Consider the following 23,086-nt stretch of genomic DNA (forward strand, 5'->3'; position numbering starts at 1 on the left):
CAGAAGTGCGTGGGAGGAGTCGGATGGACATTGACACATTGTGTCGAGGAGGTGATGGAGGTGAGAAAAGCCGCAAAGAAGGACGAACGACCCCTTCCAGGCTCGTGGTACCACCCGTCTGGGTTGGGTGTGACCCCTGGAGGATAAGCGGAAGTGCGTCGGATGTACAGGTGTGTGAGGGGGGAATCACGTACGAGGCCGGGACCACGTGAATCTCGCACGGGTGCAATGAGTGTGTGAGAGGTGAGAACGGAAGAACGGACGCAGGTGTCTGGCGGAAGTGGACAGGTTTCTCCAGATTGTCGAACCACCATTTGTCCCCTCCCACCTTTTGACCATTTCAATCAACGGATCGCAGGGGCCTCTTTTAAGGTTACCCTGGGAGTTTCACGGAACGAGGAGGAGGAATGTGGATTGATAACCGAACATAAACTCCCGGAGTTTCTCGAGGATTTGGCTCTCCTTGGCAAGTGGAATCTCCAATCGGAGGACATGTCTCGAGTCAGGTGCTTCTTGGCGGTGGTTGTGATGCTCATTACAGGTAAAAGCAGTCTGAGTAGATGTGTACGATATCACTGACTTGAGTATTTCCCACTTTCAATGTGCATGTCATTAAATGTTAAGCGTAATGGTATCACGCTGAGTAAGATGATGCGATTTACCAGCGCCTGTGTGTCGCGCAGGTGAGCGGTGGGGTGGTGAGACGAAGTCGACGAGATTGAGTGACGTCACGACGAATCGGAGTATGTATATACGGACTATCCTCCCATTTATAGTGAGTTAAAAACGACGCGACTTTGTAAGACACGACTGTAAGTGTGAAGTCCGCCGCGCATCGGACGATGTTCACCGACGCAATGCAACAAAATTATTGGCGACGAATGTTTTACAATCGTGTTTAATATGTTTGACACTGCTGCATATTTGACTCACTTTTCGGTAAATAAAATGGGAATGAAGAAGAAATGCAGACGGACTCGCATTCGAATTGTTATGTCCATACTTTATGGATGGACTCATTCTAATAATACATACTTTATACATGCACTCACATTCTAATTGTACATACTTTATACATGTACTCACATTCTAATTGTACATACTTTATGTATGGACTCACATTCTAATAATACATACTTTATACATGCACTCACATTCTAATTGTACATACTTTATGTATGGACTCACATTCTAATAATACATACTTTACATATGTACTCACATTCTAATTGTACATATTTATACACGTACTCACATTCTAATTGTACATACTTTATACATGTACTCACATTCTGATTGTACATACTTTATACATGTACTTACATTCTAATTGTACATACTTTACACATGTACTCACATTCTAATTGTACATACTTTATGGATGGACTCACATCCTAATAATACATACTTTATACATGTACTCACATTCTGATTGTACATACTTTATACATGTACTCACATTCTAATTGTACATACTTTATGGATGGACTCACATTCTAATAATACATACTTTATGCATGCACTCGCATTCTAATTGTACATACTTTACACATGTACTCACATTCTAATTGTACATGCTTTATACATGTACTCACATTCTAATAATACATACTTTATGCATGTACTCACATTCTAATTGTACATACTTTACACATGTACTCACATTCTAATTGTACATGCTTTATACATGTACTCACATTCGAATTGTACATACTTTATACATGTACTCACATTCTAATAATACATACTTTATACATGTACTCTCCTTCTAATTGTACATACTTTATACATGTACTCACATTCTCATTATACATACTTTATACATGTACTCACATTCTAATTGTACATACTTTATACATGTACTCACATTCTAATTGTACATACTTTATACATGTACTCACATTCTAATTGTACATACTTTATACATGTACTCACATTCTAATAATACCTACTTTATGGATGGACTCGCATTCTAATAATACGTACTTTATACATGTACTCACATTCTAATTGTACATACTTTATACATGTACTCACATTCTAATAATACATACTTTACATATGTACTCACATTCTGATTGTACATACTTTATACATGTACTCACATTCTAATTGTACATACTTTACACATGTACTCACATTCTAATTGTACATACTTTATGGATGGACTCACATTCTAATAATACATACTTTACATATGTACTCACATTCTAATTGTACATATTTATACACGTACTCACATTCTGATTGTACATACTTTATACATGTACTCACATTCTGATTGTACATACTTTATACATGTACTCACATTCTAATTGTACATACTTTACACATGTACTCACATTCTAATTGTACATACTTTATGGATGGAATCACATTCTAATTGTACATAATTTACACATGTACTCACATTCTAATTGTACATGCTTTATACATGTACTCACATTCTAATTGTACATACTTTATGGATGGACTCACATTCTAATAATACATACTTTATACATGTACTCACATTCTAATTGTACATACTTTATACACGTACTCACATTCTGATTGTACATACTTTATACATGTACTCACATTCTAATTGTACATACTTTACACATGTACTCACATTCTAATTGTACATACTTTATACATGTACTCACATTCTAATTGCACATACCTTATCCATGTACTCACATTCTAATAATACATACTTTATACATGTACTCACATTCGAATTGTACATACTTTATACATGTACTCACATTCTAATAATACATACTTTATACATGTACTCTCCTTCTAATTGTACATACTTTATACACGTACTCACATTCTGATTGTACATACTTTATACATGTACTCACATTCTAATTGTACATACTTTACACATGTACTCACATTCTAATTGTTCATACTTTATACATGTACTCACATTCTAATTGTACATACTTTATACATGTACTCACATTCTAATTGCACATATTTTATACATGTACTCACATTCTAATTGTACATACTTTATACATGTACTCACATTCTAATTGCACATACTTTATACATGTACTCACATTCTAATAATACATACTTTATACATGTACTCACATTCTAATTGTTCATACTTTATACATGTACTCACATTCTAATTGTACATACTTTATACATGTACTCACATTCTAATTGCACATATTTTATACATGTACTCACATTCTAATTGTACATACTTTATACATGTACTCACATTCTAATTGCACATACTTTATACATGTACTCACATTCTAATAATACATACTTTATACATGTACTCACATTCGAATTGTACATACTTTATACATGTACTCACATTCTAATAATACATACTTTATACATGTACTCTCCTTCTAATTGTACATACTTTATACATGTAGTCACATTCTAATAATACCTACTTTATGGATGGACTCACATTCTAATAATACATACTTTATACATGTACTCACATTCTAATTGTACATATTTTATACATGTACTCACATTCTAATAGTACATACTTTATGGATAGACTCACATTCTAATAATACATACTTTATACACATACTCACATTCTAATTGTATGTACTTTATAGATGTATTCCTTTGAAAATAGATTACGTTTAAAAATTGTGCTCAATATTGGCACATCATGTGTGGACCGACTCAAATGCAATATCCTCTCCTCTGGCAAGAGTAACAACACGTCTCCTCGAAGTTTGTGAGAGTCTTTCATGAAGTGAAAAGGTTTCTGCTGGCCTTTGGGCAGTTCCCCTCGAAGCTGCATGAAAAAGATCATATCCGCAATGTCGTTGCATTTGATTGGTGACAGTTACTATTCAAAGTATGTGGCAGCAACTGGCCAATGCTGTCACATTTAACAGCATTATTGACCTGCAAAACCTAGGATGATTCTCATTGGTTGACTTGACTCTGAGCAAAGCATTGTACCAATGAGAACCGTGCCTGTTAGCCATACACATGGTACATACATGAATCTTAGTGCTAAGGTGCCGAGCGAGATCCCAAGCATTACAGTGATGAAGTCATTGCAGTATATTTACCTAAAGTCTTTATTGGAGAGTAGGGTGTGGCTAAGTTGAAGTTGATCTTTAAATTTGAGCTTAGATTTTTCTCATTACAATGTGAAGTCAAAAACACATGCAGGAATTGCACGTTAAAAAGAAAAAAACATTTAAGTTCATCGGGAAGCATGATTATTCTGATTTGATCTCGACTCTGAGGTGCGTGCGTGCGTCCCCTCCATAACGCCAAGACTATGATCCCTAGCCGCCCCAAACTTTGCATGCATATTATGGAAACTCTAAGAAAGTGCAGGAATGAAAACGGTATTTCGGTAAATTAAAACCCCCTTTTGAAGATAATTTATAGGGTGCTCATCACAAAAAAAGAAGACAAAAAGCCTTACCAAGTTGGTGGCATGCCATCTTGGTCAGCCCTCTGTCACATTGCTGGATTTTTAAGCTGCCATTTTGTTCAGCCTACTCAAAAATTCCTTGACATGGAACAGGCTGCAATGGTTTCTTTGCGATAAAATGCTCAATTTTTTTTCCCACTTTCCTCAGTCTTATGATCGAATGCCTGATTTTCATACATGCGAATCGCTGTATACATTGCTTTTGTAAGTGCTATCGTTTTCAAATTGGGAAGGAGCTTGTAGCTATATATATATATATATATATATATATATATATATATATATATATATATATATATATATATGTAGGGTGTCCCAAAAAATATTCAACTTTTCATCTGCAAAGAAGGTGGTCATAACATATGTATTTTAAAAAAGATATATGGCGAGATAGAAAGCTGAAAGGTTGAAGTTTATTGTACCAATTATCAAAATTGCCACAAAATTTAAATTTTGGTATAGAATCGTCGTTTTCTTTGAGACCACATGTTTGACGTAGGCTCCACGTTGTCCGATCACTGCCTGCAAATGCGTTGTCATGTTCTCCGTCACTTTTGGAAACGTTTCCTGAGGAATGTTCTGGATTTCTCGGTGGATGTTTTCCTTCAGCTGATCAAGAGTCTGAGGCCTCGGGTTTCCATAGATCCTGTCCTTGAGATACCCCCACAAGAAGAAGTTTGGCGGAGTAAGGTCAGGGGAATACGGTGGCCACTCAACGTCTTTGTAGAGGAAGATAAAGTGGCCCTCAAAATGTTGGTTGAGAAAACGCCTTGTTTCCCTGGCTTTATGGGGCAGTGCCCCATCCTGCTGGAACCACTGGGTTCTCATCTGGATCAGGTTGTTTCTCCTACGGGCCTGAATTCGTAGCTCAGGCAGATAGAATTCCTGAATCATTTCACGATAGTTCCTCTGGTTTACCAAGCAAGTGCGTCCCTGGTCATCTTCAAAGAAGTATGGACCTATTATCCCATACCAACCAACCGCCACCCATCTGGTGACTGAGAACAGATCAAGGCACCAGTTCAGTTGATGCATTACCAGGATTTTCAGTTCCCCAGTACCGAAAGTTTTGCTTGTTTACCTCCCCGGACAAGTGAGCATGGCATTCGTCCGTCATGTGAAGTTTTTTGAGGAAGTCTGCATCTTCCTCCAACTTTCCTGAGAACCAATTTGCAAAGTCTAGTTGTTTGCATTTCTGTTGATCAGTAAGCACCGTTTCCATTTGAATTTTGTATGGAAAGGCATGAATGTCTTGGTGAAGGATTCTCTGAGCGGTGCTCTTATGAATGTTTGTCTCAGCAGAAAGTCGTTGAATCGATTTTTTTGGACTCTGAGCGACCGCCTGTCTCACCATTTCCACATTTTCTTCACTACGACCTGTCCTCTTCCAACCACTGTGACCCTTGTGAAGGTCACAGATGGTTCCCACATTGGTAAACTTTGCGATGGTGCACTTTATTTTCAGAAAGTTTGGTGCATGGCGCAAGTGGATACCGAAATGTCTCGAGTAAAGACGTTGCACCTGTATGACACTTTTCGTCTGGTGCCAAAGTTCAACATTTTTGTCCGTTGTTGTACGGTCAGTCTTGGCATTTTTCTGGTGCTTGCTTGGTATCAAAATAAACTTCAGGGTCTCTGCAACAAGAAATGAAGCATTAGTGACAAAATTACTGCTTTTTGAGGATCAAACGAAGCATTTCAAAAGTTGTATATTTTTTTGGGACACCATATATATATATATATATATATATATATATATATATATATATATATATATATATATATATATATATATATATATATATACACACACTCATGATACCCATGCACATGCACGGGATAGCAGTACAACATAGCTGGTAGCAGACGACAGACCGTGCACGGGGAATGACAAAAATACGCATTGTGCAAAATGCAAGTGGTACTATGGAACACCAAGACTTCCCAAACATTGTCGGCATGTCCGCTAAGTGCCACAGCAATTTCATAGGGATCGTGTGACGGCGAGCCGAGTTTTTAGTGTGCAAGCTTGGAATTATAATAGAGATATATTATTATTAATTCAATGTTTCACAATGACCTCTCACAGACAAATTAAAGTATATAATCGAAGTGTGATTTCAGCTTTGAGGATCGGATCTTGTGGACTAAATAAGTGTTGACATCTGGAGTGAAATCTGAACATGTTAAGAAATTAGTGATGTTTTTGTTTTTGCGTGTGTGTCCCATTACCAATCAGCTGGCTATCGCTTGCCAAACCAGCCGTTCATTATCAACTGTTTCATTGATATTTTGTTTTGTGTTAATTTGCAAGCCATGCTGATACATGGCAAAAGTACCCAAACTGTCACTGCACTGTCCCTTTGCTAAACACAACCAAAAATACATTGCTCGACTTACAAAGTTCAGGCTCCACTTCTCTGCGTTAGGCCGCACAGTGTTGTGCGGTGCTTCAGGTGGGGTCTCACCTGCCGACAATGTACAATCTGTTTTCCTTATACCACCTCTCATTTTGACATAGATGCATATAAAATAGTAACGTCTGTCGACCTCATATTCAGAGTTCTACCATGTTGGTTGGTTTGACCTGTCAAAAGCATAGACTGACATTTTTTGTTCTATGTGACTTGATGTATTTTTTTTTTTGAATGTTGCTAATTTTCCACTCTTGAATTCCTCTTTTAAAGAACTCTGTTGAAAGGGGTGTGTGTGTGTGTGTGTGTGTGTGTGTGTGTGTGTGTGTGTGTGTGTGTGTGTGTGTGTGTGTGTGTGTGTGTGTGTGTGTGTGTGTGTGACATGAGCAATATGTCATGCATAACTTGTATATATAACATGTAACATTCATAATGTGTGCAACATGTCAGTATAATCTGTGTATGTAACTTGAGCAATATGTCATGTGTAATGTTACGCATAACATGTAGATAACGTGTGTATATTATGTCATGCATAATCTATGTTGCCAACAAGTGCAACATGTTGCACACAACATGTGCTCACAACAGCATGAGCACAAATCACAATCGTGCCAATGCATGTGCAAACTACAACCCATGCACGCACTGCCGCCACTATCCACCACCACCACCCATGAGTCCCCAAGGCCAAATACAACCTTACCCGGCCATGAAGCATCCATCGTCATCACAGCAAGGAACCACAAATATCCATGTCCATGCTGCACCTCCCCCCCCCACCTCCCCCCCAATTCATCCCCAAAGTGGCGACGACGTAGATCCGAACGATTGGGATGGGCCAGGCATCTGCCTGGGGGAGGCCAGATGCAGGCCCCTAGAGTACTGGCAGAAAGTGGACACAGCAATGCACTGCTCCTGTGCATGCTCCCACATCTGACCTGACCTGATGATCCCCATCAAATTTGGCAGAACTAGAGCAATTTTCACGTGAATAATGGGCAAAGATTTCACCATCTGTGCACAGTCAGTAGAGACCTATCCAAAAAGACTCATAGCAAGCATTTCTGCAAAAGATGTTCCACAAGGTACTGACCTAAGGGGCTGAATACTTGTGCAACCAGTGAATTTTGAATTGTACATGTTTTTTGCCACAGTTATTCCCATGGTGTTGTGGGGATTGCTGGGGAAAGCTTGGCGGAAGTCTTTCCTGAACCGTCTGGCCAGGCCTGACGTTCTACTAAGCTTAGGGCAGGAATTGTAATTTGATCAGGGTGCTGCCACTCGCTGACCTACTCTTCGTGAAGAACACCATTAGACATGTAAAGTCTACCAACTAATGCTGTCAGACGGGATGTCCAGTTTAACATCCTTCCGAGGAATGGCACAAATTGATGAATCGTCCTGCCTATGAAACACCAGGATGACAGTTTTAGCTGAGTCGGAATTCAAACCCAGGCTAGACAGCTTGGAGGGTGTGCATAGCTCTCGGCCATCCTGCCAACCCCCATGTTAATATTATTATTATGATTGGACGGAATTAATTCATTGATTAGTTTGTGGTTGGACGAAAAATATAACTTGGATGACATGGATGCCGGAGACAGGATTGGCAGAAGATGTATCAACAACCTAAGTTATGCTGACGATGCTACTTTGTTGGCAGAAGGTAAAGAGGCCTTGATGAAACTGCTGCAGAAAGTGAAGAAGGAAAGTGAAAAAGCTGGTGTTTATTTAAACATAAAAAAAACATCTTCTCTAATGAGAAGATCAATGTGTTCATTCAGATTGGGAGACAATCATGTGGAATGTTTCAGTTTCCTGGGTTCCAAGATTGAAGTGACGGGAGCATGTGGAGGGGACATGAATAGATGGTTTGTGTTGGGGAGAACAGCAACGTTAGGATTGACAAAGATGTGATAAAATGAACCAAGAGGAGGCTGGTGAATGCTTTGGTATTTCTAGTTGCAATGTATGGATGTGAGTCATGGACAGTGAAAAAGGAAGGAAGGAGATTGACATATTTTAAATGTGGTGATTAATTTTAATTCCATGGATTGTAAGAAGAACGAACAAATCAGTGCTTGAATAAATTCGACCATCACATACATTAGAAGTGCTGATGCTAAAACAGAAACTGTCGTACTGTGGACACATCATGTGTGGAGAAAAAGGAAATTATGAAAAGTCAACCTTGCTGGCTATGGTTGAGGAAGAAAGGGAAGAGGCAGACCTTGTATATATGCCTGGGGAGTGTTCCATTAACAATTGGCTTGTAGAGCACTTGCCAAGTGGCTTGCTTGATTTTAAGTACTCCAATGAAACAGTTGATAAACGCCCAGTCACACCTTGACGTTTTAGCCAGCAATGTCAACGTATCAAAATGTATGTAAAACGCTGGCTTACGCTGAACTTTTGATGTTTTTTTTAAAGATTCGGACGTATTCATAATGAGTTGGTCGTATGCATAACATATTAGTAATGGACACAGAATGTTTCGTTGTGTTATAGCTAACTTATATCAACGAATGCTGAGCATGTTGTCGGCGTTCACAACCTATGCCCAACGATAGTCTAACTTATGCATAGCGCGCTGCACGTATCGCCGACGATCACGTGGCGTAGCCTATTAAAAGGCTGCCGCACAATGATTCAAATCATAACTGCCGGAGAAATGGAAGTGTCAACATCGCAGTCACACCTTGGCGATCTTGCCAGCATATGCCGACCTCTGAAAAATGCGTCTAAAACGCTGGCACACGTCGAATACAGTATGGGTACGTTTGGTATACGCGAATAGAACGCTAAAGTACGCTATCATACGTCGTAGTAAGTGGAGTACGTCTTGTACTTTTAAACGTGTTAAGCATTTTACGACGTACTTGCCGTATGCCTCACACGTTCCGCATGCGATGGAAATAAGTTGTGCGCACGATATGCGATCGTTGGCACACTTCGACAAAAGTTACTTGTAAGTTACTCATAAGTCGAAACACGTCAATGTAATGGTTAGCGTCAGTGTTCCAGACTCCCTGGTTTTTTTTTCTCTTCGGTATGACGGTGATGTTGACACTTCGATTTCTAGTGCGGTTATAATATAATATAATTAATAGGCTGCCGCTCAACGATTTAAATCATAACCGCACTAGAAATCATACTGTCAACATGACCGTCATACCGAAGGAAAAAAAAAAACCAGGGAGTCTGGAACATTGACGCTAACCATTACATTGACGTGTTTCGACTTATGAGTAACGTACAAGTAACATGTGTCAACGTGTGTCAACAATCGCGTAATGTGCCTACAACACGTTACTCATAGGTTAGAAATAAGTTTCCAGTACGCTAAACATTACCTCGACGTGTTTCGACTTATGATGAACTTACAAATAACGTGTGTCAACGATCGCATAAAGTGCCGACAACTTATGGCCAGCGTAGCGGAACTTATGAGTCATACGCTGGCATAAGTCTAACAAATTTCAAGCATGCTAAAATTTGAGGACAACCGCAAAGTACAACAATGAAAGCCAGTGTACTACAACGTATGGCAGTGTTTTTCAGCGTGCTCTCAATGTTTCCAAAACTTACCCATAACGTATTCGACATGTGCCAGCGTTTTAGACAATTTTTTCAAAAATCGGCATAAGCTGGCTAAAACGTCAAGGCGTGACATCGGCCTTTAGGAATGGCTGTCTTGGCCAGCGATAGCAATCTGATCAGTAACGGAAGCTGGCTCTGCCAGAGCTTCGGAAATCAGCGCAAGGTGGGGATGTTTGGACACCTTTGATAATATCACCCGAAGTCCGCCACGACTTGATGGAACTGGATAACTGGTGATAATATCCCAGATAAAAATTTTACTTCCGATAGGTGTGCGGATTTGTGACTGTTTGCCGATACACCGCCCATGTGTAAGTACGTCCAATTTTCTCCAAATTCCTCTCAAGTGAGTAATGTATGAAACGATGCTAACGACATTTAAGAATAGGGTGATGTAAATGTCACAATCGGGATGTCGGTGGCAATATCCCACATCACATTTGAAGCCATGGTCAGGAGAAATAACACAGATGGGGCCCCAAGATACAAGTTATAAACAGTCCATATACATCCACATAGAATCTGATGGCTACATAAATCGGACAGGCAATGGGATCCATCATTCATGCGTAAAGCCTCTTAAGCAGTTTTGTTAGCTCAAGATCATATGTGCTTACGTAATGGCCGAGCAAGTTTAGAAGGCTCTGATCATTTCATCTGTGGGGTACGCGATAAGCATAAAATCCCTTAAGCACGTTGAGTTTCCTCCAAACTTCTTCCAGTTTAGTAGCAACTGTATGAAAAAGGAAATCATACATTGGATGGAATTGACTGAATAGTTTGTGGTTTTAATAACTTTAACTTCCGGTATGTGTGCCCCCATAAAATGCCATGACAAGCTGTTTATTCACCTTAAAATGGATTTTGCCCAAGGTGGAAAGCCCCCTTGGGGATGGGAGAAGGAAAATTAAGTTGCTACAACCTCCGTCGTGTGACCCTTGATCCCTGTGGCAAGTTTGGTTGAGATTGGATAAGTAGCGACTGAATGTATCACGGGCAGACAGACACCAAATTGGGTATTTTAGTATGACCTGTTTCTCCAGTTTGAGACTGAAGAGACTGATTGGACATTCTCAGTCATTTCTTTAGAAAAATTATGATCTGTTGGGCATCATGTGATGCAAAATCAGCCTTTCATTAAAATATTGCTTGTTGAGCCTTTCTTCAGCATGCTTTAATATGATATGTTGCTTCAAAGGAATTGATGTAATTCATTCTTTCATTTAGATTCCTTCCAAACTGGAAGTGGTAACATGTTTTAAGAAATGAGCATAAAGGGTAAACGTAATGGTGATTTTAAAAAGTTGCAACTGCAGATAAAAACGAGATGTGCGGTGTGAGTTTGAGTTTACGCTTGGTTCCCCACAAAAACCAACAACCTCACGTCATTCAAGCGTATTAAGACACAATCCCTTCTCATTTCAAGTAAAGTTGAAGTTTAATTCCTTCATCTTTCATGTCAAGCACATCCCTCATGCAGACTTCTGCCATCAGCAATCTGGGAATTTAAATTTCATGTCATCTCATGGAAGCTCCATATTGTATTCGTTGCTGTAAAAGCTTCCAAGAACTTTCAATTTATTTTCTGAGTCCCAAAAAATACTGTTGCAGAGATGGCTTCTATGGGTTAAGAATGTATAGTGTAAAAATAATTATTTTCATAGTGCATGTTTAGCGTAAGAGTGAGGTGAATTAATTGTGATAGAATTTGCCTTGACATTTGTACAGAAAGTCTGTCATCTCCCTCCTTATGTTTGTGTCTAAAACCGCTTATTCCATAATCCCCTTTTAATGTTTTATCCTTTATAATCCGTCCTAAATGTTATGTTACTTGCAGCCTTGTAAATCCAATGAGGCACAAGTATTGGTATGGTTATGCCATTTTTGAAACTTCGGGGTGAGCTGAGAAGTTTAGGGGTGAGGCCTCGGCTTGATTGATGCCGGACCTGACAATGAGTGTGGAGCGGGCAGGGCCAGGCGACGTCATGGGTTGGAGTGAAAGCCAGCCAAGGGGTTACAAAGGGGGAGAGACTAGAAATCTGTTCATGTGGTCTGAGGTTTCATGGAGGAAAACCTGCCATGCAGCTCATGAAAAGCTGAGCCTGTATCCCTCACCATCACCTGAACCATCCTTCCATCCATCGTGACCATACTCTCTGCAGAGCATTGGTGCTGCCAAAGCAGTCTCCTTTGTTTATTCGGCACAATCATTGATGGTTCGCCATTCTGACGCAGGATACTCAAATGGCTCAATCATCCCAGCAAGCTCGTCCTCATTTTGCCAACCTCAGAAGGATGACAGGCTGAGTCAACCCCACCTGGTATTAATTCAACAGAAACGTGGGATTTGAACTCAAGATCCGAAGCCCACCAACCTAACCATTAAGCCAACAGCAGGCATATCACCCGAACCCTTCACCTCAGAATAGCCACAGCTGTCCCACCCTCGTCCCGCATCTGTCCTGGCTTGGGCCCTAATCTCTGCCTGCCTCACCCTCCAGGAGAAGCTGCTGGGACTTCACTGTGCCCTGACGAACTGTCAACCAGTATTTCTGTCTTGTTCATTTCTCTCTGGTCTTCTCCTGTGGCATGAATGGGTTCTTAAGATTCATCTCATTAAGGTCTCCTGTTTGTATGATTCCCTGGAGTGTGTATCCTAAATATAAATATAACTGTGCAGTGAACAAAACCTTGTGTGCCTTTCCGGTAATCCTCCCCATTGCAATCCATTTTATAAACTTACTGGGTCTCTTGGACTTCTTTGGACTGTCACAATCGCTGCAGAAATAGTTGCGTTGGCTTTTTAAAAATCCTTTAGAGGATAGTAGTGATTGAGCGCGTAACTCACCATTGAAATTACACACCTGCTGGGTGCGGCAATTTACCAGCGCTGCCATTTTGGGTGCCCGGCATGAAGAGAAACCTGACGCTGCCCAATCGGCCACAGACGATCCAAACTGAGTAGGTGCAAATAGGCCCTTGATCCGGCTCAGAGCATCTGGACTGATTGGCTGATGTGACCCTCATCACAATACCTTACTTCTTCCTCACTTACTTTGTATGCAGCCTGTGGCTACTGGTTGCATAATTGCTGGGAGCGGGGCTGTCCCACTGATGGTGCCCCTGTTTACAGTAAGTTTGAACTCATTTTGCCAACCTCTGAAGGATGACGGGCTGAGTCAACCCATCTGGTGTTATTTATCGGCACTACAGGGGCTCAAACTCAAGACCTTGAGGCCCTATGATCTCAAGCCATCCCGCTTAACCGATAAGCCGACACCAGGCTTTCCCGAACTGTTGATTCCTTATAAATCTCAAGTTTGATTGCGGAATACTGCTCACTTGACATTTGGGGTGGAATTCCTCTCAATTCCTTTGTAGCCTTGATTGAGTGCAGTCTACTAAGGAATTGAGGGTGATAAATCACTTATTGTCACCATTCAGACCCTTTCCCTCCATTGAGAAGTTTCCTCTCTATCCCTTCTCCACCGTTACCACCACGATTGTTGCTCTGCAGAAATAACAGTTGCAGTTCCTTCATCCAAGATGCATCCTCGTCACACTCGTCTAGCTTTGGCTAATCACCATTCCTGTCTCCTGCACATTATGCAGAATTAATGAACACATTTGTTCGTTCTTCTCTCACACCGCCAAACTCCAGCATTGAATGACTCTTCCTGACTACTAACAACCTGCAAGGTCCAGACCAATAAGCTTTTACTGATCCATAACCTTTTCCTTCTGTTCCTTGTTGCAGGAAGCAAATCCTGAATGACTGTGAGTTGTCATCTCTCTTCTGCAACTCAAGATTTTAATATAAAAAAAACACAACTTCATTGAGGAATTACGAGTAACTAAGCATAGATGGAATTCAGCAGTAAGGTGCGTTGGCTTCAGTTTACCCAGTGACAAATTAAAAAATTGCAAGGAAAGCTTTCTTCAACCACTTTTCCTTAAATTCTTTACATCAACAGTTCAGGAAACCACTCAAGATGCTTGGGAAGACAATAATGGCCACAGGATATGGTTCAATTAAGGTTTCTAAATAATTCCTTAAAAATTTCATTAATTTCATTCTTAAAAATACCAATTTCAAGATGGTGGCCATATTGAAAATCGCAGCATGCCCATTTTTGAAAGGAACCTTCCTCTACTCAACCCCAACACACCCAGCAAAAATGGATTTAATCGGACAAGGCTTTCTCCTCAAAATTGATGGAAACCAATTTCAAGATGGCTGCCGTGGCGGCCACAGTGAAAATCGCAGCATGCCCATTTTGGAAAGGAACCTTCCTCTACTCAACCCCATTATACCTCGCCAGAATAAAATCAATGTAATGTGTGAAGCCGTTCTCAAGTTATTTTCCGGAAACCAAATTCAAGATGGCTGCTCTAGCCGCCATATTGGATATCGGATTTTGCTGAATATCGAAAGGAACCTTCCTCTAACCACCCCCATTGTACGCTCATGAAAATAAAATCAATCTGTCAAGCCGTTCTCAAGTTATTGTCCAGAAACCAAATTCAAGATGGCTGCCATAGCCGCCACATTGGATATCGCATCGCACTGATTATCGAAAGTAACCTTCCTCTACACAGCCCCAACACACCCTGCAAAAATGGATTTAATTGGACAAGGTGTTCTCAAAATCGACGGAAACCAATTTCAAGATGGCTGCCATGGAGGCCACATTGAAAATTGCAGCGCGTCCATTTTCGAAAGGAACCTTCCTCTACTCAACCCCAACATACCCTGCAAAAATGGATTTAATCGGACAAGGCGTTCTCCTCGAAATTGACGGAAACCAAAAGTTGACAGACGCCTGGACGGAGGCCCGGATGCCCGCCGGACAACGCCTATGACGACAATACCCCTTAGCCAATTCAGGCTGAGGGGTAAAAACCATTCATTTGGACTGGCTGTGAGTTTATATTTATCTCGTGACCCCAACATGATTATGATCTGGCAAGCATGACATGATGCTGCTGCATCCCAGTTGGCCAGTGACATGTCTGCACCAGCTACATCTGACATGCAATGAATTATAACCCTCCCCATAAACATATAACATTGTGTTGGAAATTATGACATAAATTGGATGTTCATAATAAATCTGGTTTGTGCTTTTGCAGGTTTCTCTTTGTCGAACAATACGTGTCCCTCACAGTTTGAAAACTTCTGTGTAAATGGAAATTGCCTGTACTCCAACAGATTGAACATACCATATTGCATGTAAGTTGGTTTCACCCATGCTCTTTGACATTACTCATTTTATTCCATAAAGAAGACACTTCTTGACAAAATGTATATCTCATTTTGACTTCCTCCATATTGTCAAACCTTATGTCCATTTTTTTCTGCAAAACTTTTTCATTTGCATGCTAAGCTCTACTACTACTACTACTACTACTACTACTACTACTACTACTACTACGACATCGACCCCATTTATTCCCCACTTTGTGTGGGGCCGGCCGGGAAATGTTTATGGCCCAAGTCTTCCATGAACCAGTGGGCTATACCTGATGTTTGACTGATGGTGATTTTGCCAATAATTTGTAATTTTTTGGGGTGTTGATGGTAACTCACTTACTCTTTTCAAAATGTACTGTGAGGTCTTTAACATCCACTAATTAATGTCAACAGACCGTAAAATTAGTTTGACGTCCTGAGGGACGGTGCACACATTGATGCCTCTTGTATGCAAAACATCAGGATGACAGTTTGTAGTTGGGTTAGGATAAGAACTCCTGTCACTTTTTATTAGGAAGTGGAGTGTAGTGACTCGTTAACCTCGCCGGAGGAGAGGGTATTGCATTTGGGTCCTTAATGTTTGTTTGTCTGAACAGATCTTTTGTGTTTGTCTGCGCAACCACTTGCCTGATTAGACAAAATTTTCACCAAAGGTACGACTAGTGATGGAGATTGTTTTAATGAAAAAGTATGACGTCATATGTCATGTTGTGTGGCAGCCATATTGGAAAAACAGAAAAACTTTGGATCTCTATTTCTGAAACTGCACCAAGGAAAAAATTGAAACTTGGCACCCTCATGGGGAACAATAATGATTTTTTTTAAATGATGTCGGGTGCCATTGGTATGATGTCATAATTGCATATGTAGAACGCTACATCTGATCAGTATGACAATTGAGGGTCATATGATCAGGTGCCATTGTTATGATGTCACAATTGCATATGTAGAACGCTACATCTGATCAGTATGACAATTGAGGGTCATCTTGGGATAAAACGATCCATAGAAAAAAAATTGATGATGTCATCAGTTTCGTGATTTGGCAGCCTTTTTTTTTTTTTTTAAACCTTCAAAAATCTTCTCTAAACTGGCTGAACAGATGGAGGCGAAACTTTACATGTACGACCACCTATCCATGAGGAGCAAAAGTTTTACACATGACATCATAGGTCACATGGTTCGGTCGCCATATTGGAGTGAAGAAAAATATTAAATAATGTTTTTTCTGGAACTCCTGAATCAATCGACATGAAGCTTCAGAATTATGATCTAGTAGTAATGGGGAATATATGTTTTAAATTTCAACCTGATCGGATGCATGGTCTGGCAGCCAGAATTATTTTTTTTTTGATCTGGTTTATTTTATATATATATATATATATATATATATATATATATATATATATATATATATATATATATATATATATATATATATATATATATATATAATAATGCTCACTTGGCTGTGCCTGGATGGGTTTGAGGGTAGTGGAGTAGCAGCTGAAATGTGAATCCTCTCTAGGTTCCCCTGATGACTTCATCTTTGCTTTTTCCTTGTTTGGGTTCCTCCTAATTACTCCAATGCAGGACTGTACCTATTTGGTCTTCCATTTGATCTGAATTGAATTTATTTTAATCCCACTCAAAATTAAATTTAATAATATAAACGTCATGAGTCAGGGTCAGGTGTCCAATCAAAGCGGGATGTCTTGGTACCCGGTCATCACTGCCAGCAGTTATAAAGTGGCAGTTCTAGTTATGTCTTTTATTAATTACATAACACACCAGTACACAAACGCCGCACAAAACAAGTCCTGGTGAGGGTCTGCGATCTCTGATTGTGCTTTTTATTATTAATTATTGTTTACATTTTACTAATAGCAGTAAGAAAGCAAACTTGCAAAGAACATTATTAGCCAATCAATGGAGTCCTTTCAGAGTGCCAATAGATGTGGTGGATACAGAAGGATGCAGAAATGCAGAGAGTTTGTCCATGACACATTAGTAGCTTGTAGCGTGCTTTTCCTTCAAGACTTTCTCGTTTTTATTCACAAGTTACTCAACACGTCAATAATGTAAGCAATAGTGACTTTTGTTCGACATCATCAAGACCACTGATCGAAGTGGATTTTGCTTGTTTGGCTGAACAGCCATGACGACGATGAGCGAACCAAAAGATCCTCGACTCAACCACAAATCTTTGTCAAAGGCATCACCTCACACGTACCTTCTGTCAGTCCAATTAAATGTTTGTCAAGTCCGACCACATGGCCAGTTATGATGCCATCCTTCAACAATACCCAGAAGTAACTCTGCCAACCTAAAGTGAAATGGTGGTCAAACACTTCTCTACACACCACATTAACACGCATGGCCCTCCAGTCACGGCTCGACCACGTCGACTAGCTCCGGATTGTTATGCAATTGCTAAAGCAGAGTTTGACTATATGCTAAAGTTGGGTATCATTCGACCCTTAAGCAGTAACTGGTCCTCACCTTTACATATGGTCCAGAAGGTGTCTTGTGGTGACAACCATGCACTGAACTGGAACACAGTTCCAGACTGTTACCCTGTACGACACCTGCAGGATTTTACTTTTGACTTTGGGAAAAGCAAATTTTCTCCAAGCTTGATTTAATAAGAATATATTGTCAGATTCTGGTATAGCCAGCTGATGTACACAAGACAGCCATTATCACTCTCTTTGGCCTAATCAAGTTTGTGTGCCTGCCCTTTGTGTTACGCAATCCAGCACAAACTTTTCAGCACTTCATCGATGAGGTCATCCGGGATTTGCCTTTAGTTTATGGCGACATTGATTATCTGCTCATAGCCAGCGAGACTATGAAGGATCCTGAACAGCATTTACAGTTTGTATTCACTCGTTTATCGCAGTATGGCGTCGTCATAAATCCTGCCAAATGCCAGTTGGGGTATGCTCATAACAGTTTGTTGGTGCACTTGCTCGGACATCGCATCCATCTACTGGCTGACAAGGTTAAGGCAATCCAGGATTGCTTGCAGCTAACATCAGTGTGCAACTATAGGAGTTTCTGGGCAATGAGAACTTATACAGGAGATTTATCCCAAACTGTGCAGACACCCTTCATCCACGAACTGACCTCCGCACACAACATGGGAAGGAGCCAAAAATACTTCTGATTTGGTCCGATGAATGCTTTTACCGCAATGAAGCCTTCGCTCGCAGAGGCCACTGCTTGCCCATCCTCAGTCAGATGCACCACTATGTGTCATGGTGGACACGTCAGATGTAACAGTGTGTGGAGTTTTCCAACAGCATGTGGAAGGGAAGTGGGAGCCCATTTCCTTATTTTCCAAAAAGTTGCAGCCATCAAAGACGAGGTACAACACATTTAATCTCGAGTCACTGGCAGTTTCCCTCACAATCCGCAATTTTTTTTTTCATCTGCTTGAGGGTAGGCAGTTTTGAGTTTATCAGATCACAAGCTTTTAACGCATGTTTTCCAGGCAAAACCTAATCACTAATCACCAAGAGAGGTCCGACACCTTGACTACGTTTCTCAATTCACCACCGACATACGTCATGTGAGCGGTAAGGAGAATACTGCAGCTGATGCTCTCTCACTGCTCAATAGCAACACCCTCGACATAGCCACCTACATCAATTTAAACAATCTTGCCAAGGCACAGCAAGGGGCTGAAGAACTGCAGCATCTCAGAGCCAGGTCCACATTGCTCAAGTTAAGTGAGGTACATTCTTATCTCTGAAAGCACTATTGTGTGCGACCTATCCACTGGCACTTCTCATCCATATGTTCCTGCTGAGTTCAGACGAGCCGTATTCGATGATCTGCACAATCTATCTCACCCTGGTATCACAGCAACACTGCACCTTGTGACTCAACGTCTTGTCCGGTGTGAAATGATTTACGAGATGAGAAACTGGGCCAGAGCCTGTCGACAGTGTCAATGAGCAAAAATACATTGTCACATGGCAACACCATTAGGTACCTTTGCATCTCTCTTGATGCCTGTTGTGATCATGCGCACCTTCATTTTTGTCGGTATTATTCCACCATTTGGCGGTTTATGGGGTTTTTTTTGTTTAAAAAAAAAATTATATACATTGTATGTCAAAGCTTGTATGAGCTAACACACATAATGTATAACAAGGGGAGCAGGAGATAAGAGGGACAGGAGAGGGAAGCACAAAACAGTGGGGAACAGACACATGAGGAGATCTGTGGAAGGGAGAGGGATGGGTGGGGTACATTGGGTAAACAAGATTCACACTCCAGGGACTTTCAGGAAGGAAAGCAGGGAATATGAAGTAGGTGGGTTTGGGGTGGATTAACGAGGGTCATGGTTTTTGATGGGAAGAGATAGTGGTGAACAGCTATTTTGAAGACCTGGAGGGAAGAGTGGGATTGGAGAGGATGTGAAAGTTTGTTCGAAAGGTGGAGAAAAAGAGGAATGAAAGAATGAAGGTGAGCAGTGATTCTTCATTTTGGCAGTTTAATCAGAAGGAGGTTAGTGGTGGACCCTGAGCGCCCTGCGCAAATATGGGCAAAACAGATTGCAGACAGAGCGGGGGGGGGGGGGCAAGGCTGGAGAGTAGATGGTAGAAGACAGAAAGACCACTGACCTGCTTGCAGTGACAGAGTGAGAGAATCAAAGACTCGGCCTCATCGTGGAAGATACCAATGATCTTAAATGCCTTGGTTTCCACAGTGTAAAGGTGAAAGGCAGGAGCACCAGCCCGGAGGTGAGAGCAGTACTTCATCAGCCTGTGGATGAAAGCTTTGCATGTGGTCAGGAGATCAGGTTTGCCAAGGAAGGACTTTGCACGACGAAAGATGCCCAGTTGGTGACTAGCTTTGGAGGCCAGCTTGGAAATGTGGCTTTCCCAGGAAAGATCATGGCATGAAAGGACTTCATCAAGAGGATTTCTGAGAAAGTAGATGGGAGGGATTCCCAGACGGTCCTTTTGGAGAGACAGAGTGAGAATGTGAGATTTGTCAGGGTTAAAGACATGTTCCACATGTTGGACCAGTTTGTGATTTTATCCAGATCTGCAGTGAGCGAAGAAGCTGCTGTTTGACAATCTGAGGGATGACAGATGGTACGGCAGAGGGTGGAGTCATCAGCAAAGTGATAAATAGGATTTTCCAGAGAGTCGGATAGATCATTGATGAAAACCAGAAAAATCAGAGCCCACAACACTACCTTGAGGAACTCCAGCCTGGGCAGGAAGAAGGGATGAAAGAACTAAATTTAGGGCCACACGTTGACTGTGACAGGAGAGGAAGTCTGTTTGCCAAGAGTGGAGATTGCCTTGGATTACCATAGGAAGAGAGTTTAGTGAGCAGGGTGAGGTGCCAGACCATATTGAAAGCACGCGATATGTCGAGGGAGATGGCTTTGATCTCATGTCTGTCATTGACCTCCGTCATTTGTTGGGATAGCAGGAGCAGCAAGTCCAGGGTAGAGTGACCTGGACTGAATCCAAATTGATGATTGGAAATCAAGCCATTGGAGAAGAAGAAGGATTTAATGTCAGAGGTGATTATGGATTCAATCACCTTGCTGATGATTGGGAGAAGGCTGATTGGTCTGTAGTTGCAAGGATCTGTTTTTGTACCTTTTTATGCAGAGATGTTTACTGGCATGTGTTGATTGTTTTACAAGGTGGCCAGAAGATATTCCATTATCTGACATTGTGGTGGAGACCATAGCCCAAGCTTTTGTTTCCAGATGGGTTGTAGTGTTTGGTGGCCCATCTATTATCACCAATGAAAGAGGACAACAGTTGGAGTCCATCCTTTTCAAAATGCTGACTCAGTTACTTGGAAGTGAATGCACCAGAACCACTTCCGACCACCCCACTGCAAGCGGGCTTGTTGAACGGTTCCATCGACAGCTTAAGTCCTCACTGAGTACTAGGATATTGTTTGTGGGACGATGCTCCATGGACTGTGATGATAGAGAGTTGTGAATGTGATGGTGCAGGTCGGTGTTTATGGGGGAGGAGGTCTAATATTTAGGATAAGAGTAATGATGAGCAGTTGCACGTTTCATATATCATTGGGGTGGAGGATGGGTGGTCATAGAGTGACATGGGTGAGAAAGCTGAGAGTGGTGTTGAGCTGCAGAGATTATGAATTGAGTGTCTTTCATATTTAGATGGATTACAATTGGGAATACTTTTATTTCAGCAAGTAAGTGAGCTATGTTTGTGGATCTTGTGCAATCTGATGCTACCCTGATTGCTTTGTTCTGTATTTTGGAAGTTTTTGGACATTTTGGTCTGAAGGAGTGGTGGCCCAACTCGGCCTGATATAATTAATTGATGGTAGTCTGGATGAACTGTTTGTAGGTTTTTAGAAATGAATCTTTGTGGTCCAGAAGTTGTATTAGTGAGTGTTTTTAGTTTTGATTTTATGGTTATCCCTTGCAATGAGTTGATCTGTGTGTTGTGTTAAGGTCCTCTGCATATCCAGTTGGATGTCTGTTAAGAAATTGTTGTTGATTGAAAAGGGTAATGCTTGGATATGCATCGTATTCATATCTGCCTGGGGTGAGAAGGGTTCCAAAAATATTTGGATGGAGATGCAGTCATGCGGTTCAGTGTGAACAAGTTTTCAAGATTGTAGAGATATTGCTGAAGGGTGTTGGTGGCCTGGACAAAATTGGAATGTTGTGAGGCAATGATCATCTGCAAAGAAGTAGTGTTTCTGCTTGAGGGGTCGGAGGAGGTCATGGAGGAATAGTGAAGAGTGAGTGAGATAGGACAGAGACCTGTGGTACCTTGAGATAGTAGAAGTGTGAAGGAAGAGAGGGTGTGGTAATTATTTATTTGAGTGTGATGACTGGATAAAGTTTGCGAGCCATTTCTTACAGTTGGTATGCATGCTGCTGTTTCGGATTCTTTCTGTGAGAATGTTGTGGGATACGGTGCCAAAAGCTTTATCCATATCGATTGCCGTGTGAACAGTTCTCAATGGAGGTTTTTTGTTGCTGTTGAAGCCATTTAGAATGTGTTGTGTTAATGTAAAGAGATGACTGGTTGAGTGTAGTGGATGAAAGCCATGTTGTGACGGGGTTGGAGGAATAAAAGGAGAGATTTTATTTCAGATGAGCCTTTCCAGTATTTTACTTGGGGGGGCGTAAGAGAGAAATAGGCCGGTATGATGCTGGCTTATTGGGAGGTTTGTTGGGTTTCATTATTGGTATTATGATTGCTTTTTCCATAAAGAGGGATCTTTATTGTGGGTCCATGAGTGGTTGTATATTTTAATTTGTGCATTAATGGATAAAGGGCCGAGGTGGTTTTGGTGAACATTTGAAATATTGTCTGTCCTGTAGAATTGGAGTTTTGGCCGTTTCTTTTTTAA

The 23,086-nt window shown here is 40.9% G+C and overlaps 1 protein-coding gene across 2 annotated transcripts in view; it reads left to right on the plus strand.

Annotated features, from left to right (window-relative positions):
* The first annotated feature begins 34 nt into the window (after window positions 1-34).
* LOC147026860 (uncharacterized) overlaps window positions 35-23,086 on the plus strand; it is a 30,184-nt gene continuing 7,132 nt past the window's right edge. For both annotated transcript variants that reach the window (XR_015058540.1, XM_085882713.1), the window contains exons 1-3: window positions 35-541; window positions 684-743; window positions 15,583-15,682. Coding sequence is in view for 1 of the 2 variants with exons in the window: in XM_085882713.1 (XP_085738839.1) it covers window positions 493-541; window positions 684-743; window positions 15,583-15,682 (209 nt within the window). In the remaining variant the exon portion in view is untranslated. The remainder of the gene's footprint in view (window positions 542-683; window positions 744-15,582; window positions 15,683-23,086) is intronic.

This window comes from Eptatretus burgeri, chromosome 5 (assembly GCF_056783735.1).
Source record: "Eptatretus burgeri isolate ZD-2024b chromosome 5, Ebu_testis_v1, whole genome shotgun sequence".
Classification (NCBI taxonomy): Eukaryota; Metazoa; Chordata; class Myxini; order Myxiniformes; family Myxinidae; genus Eptatretus; species Eptatretus burgeri.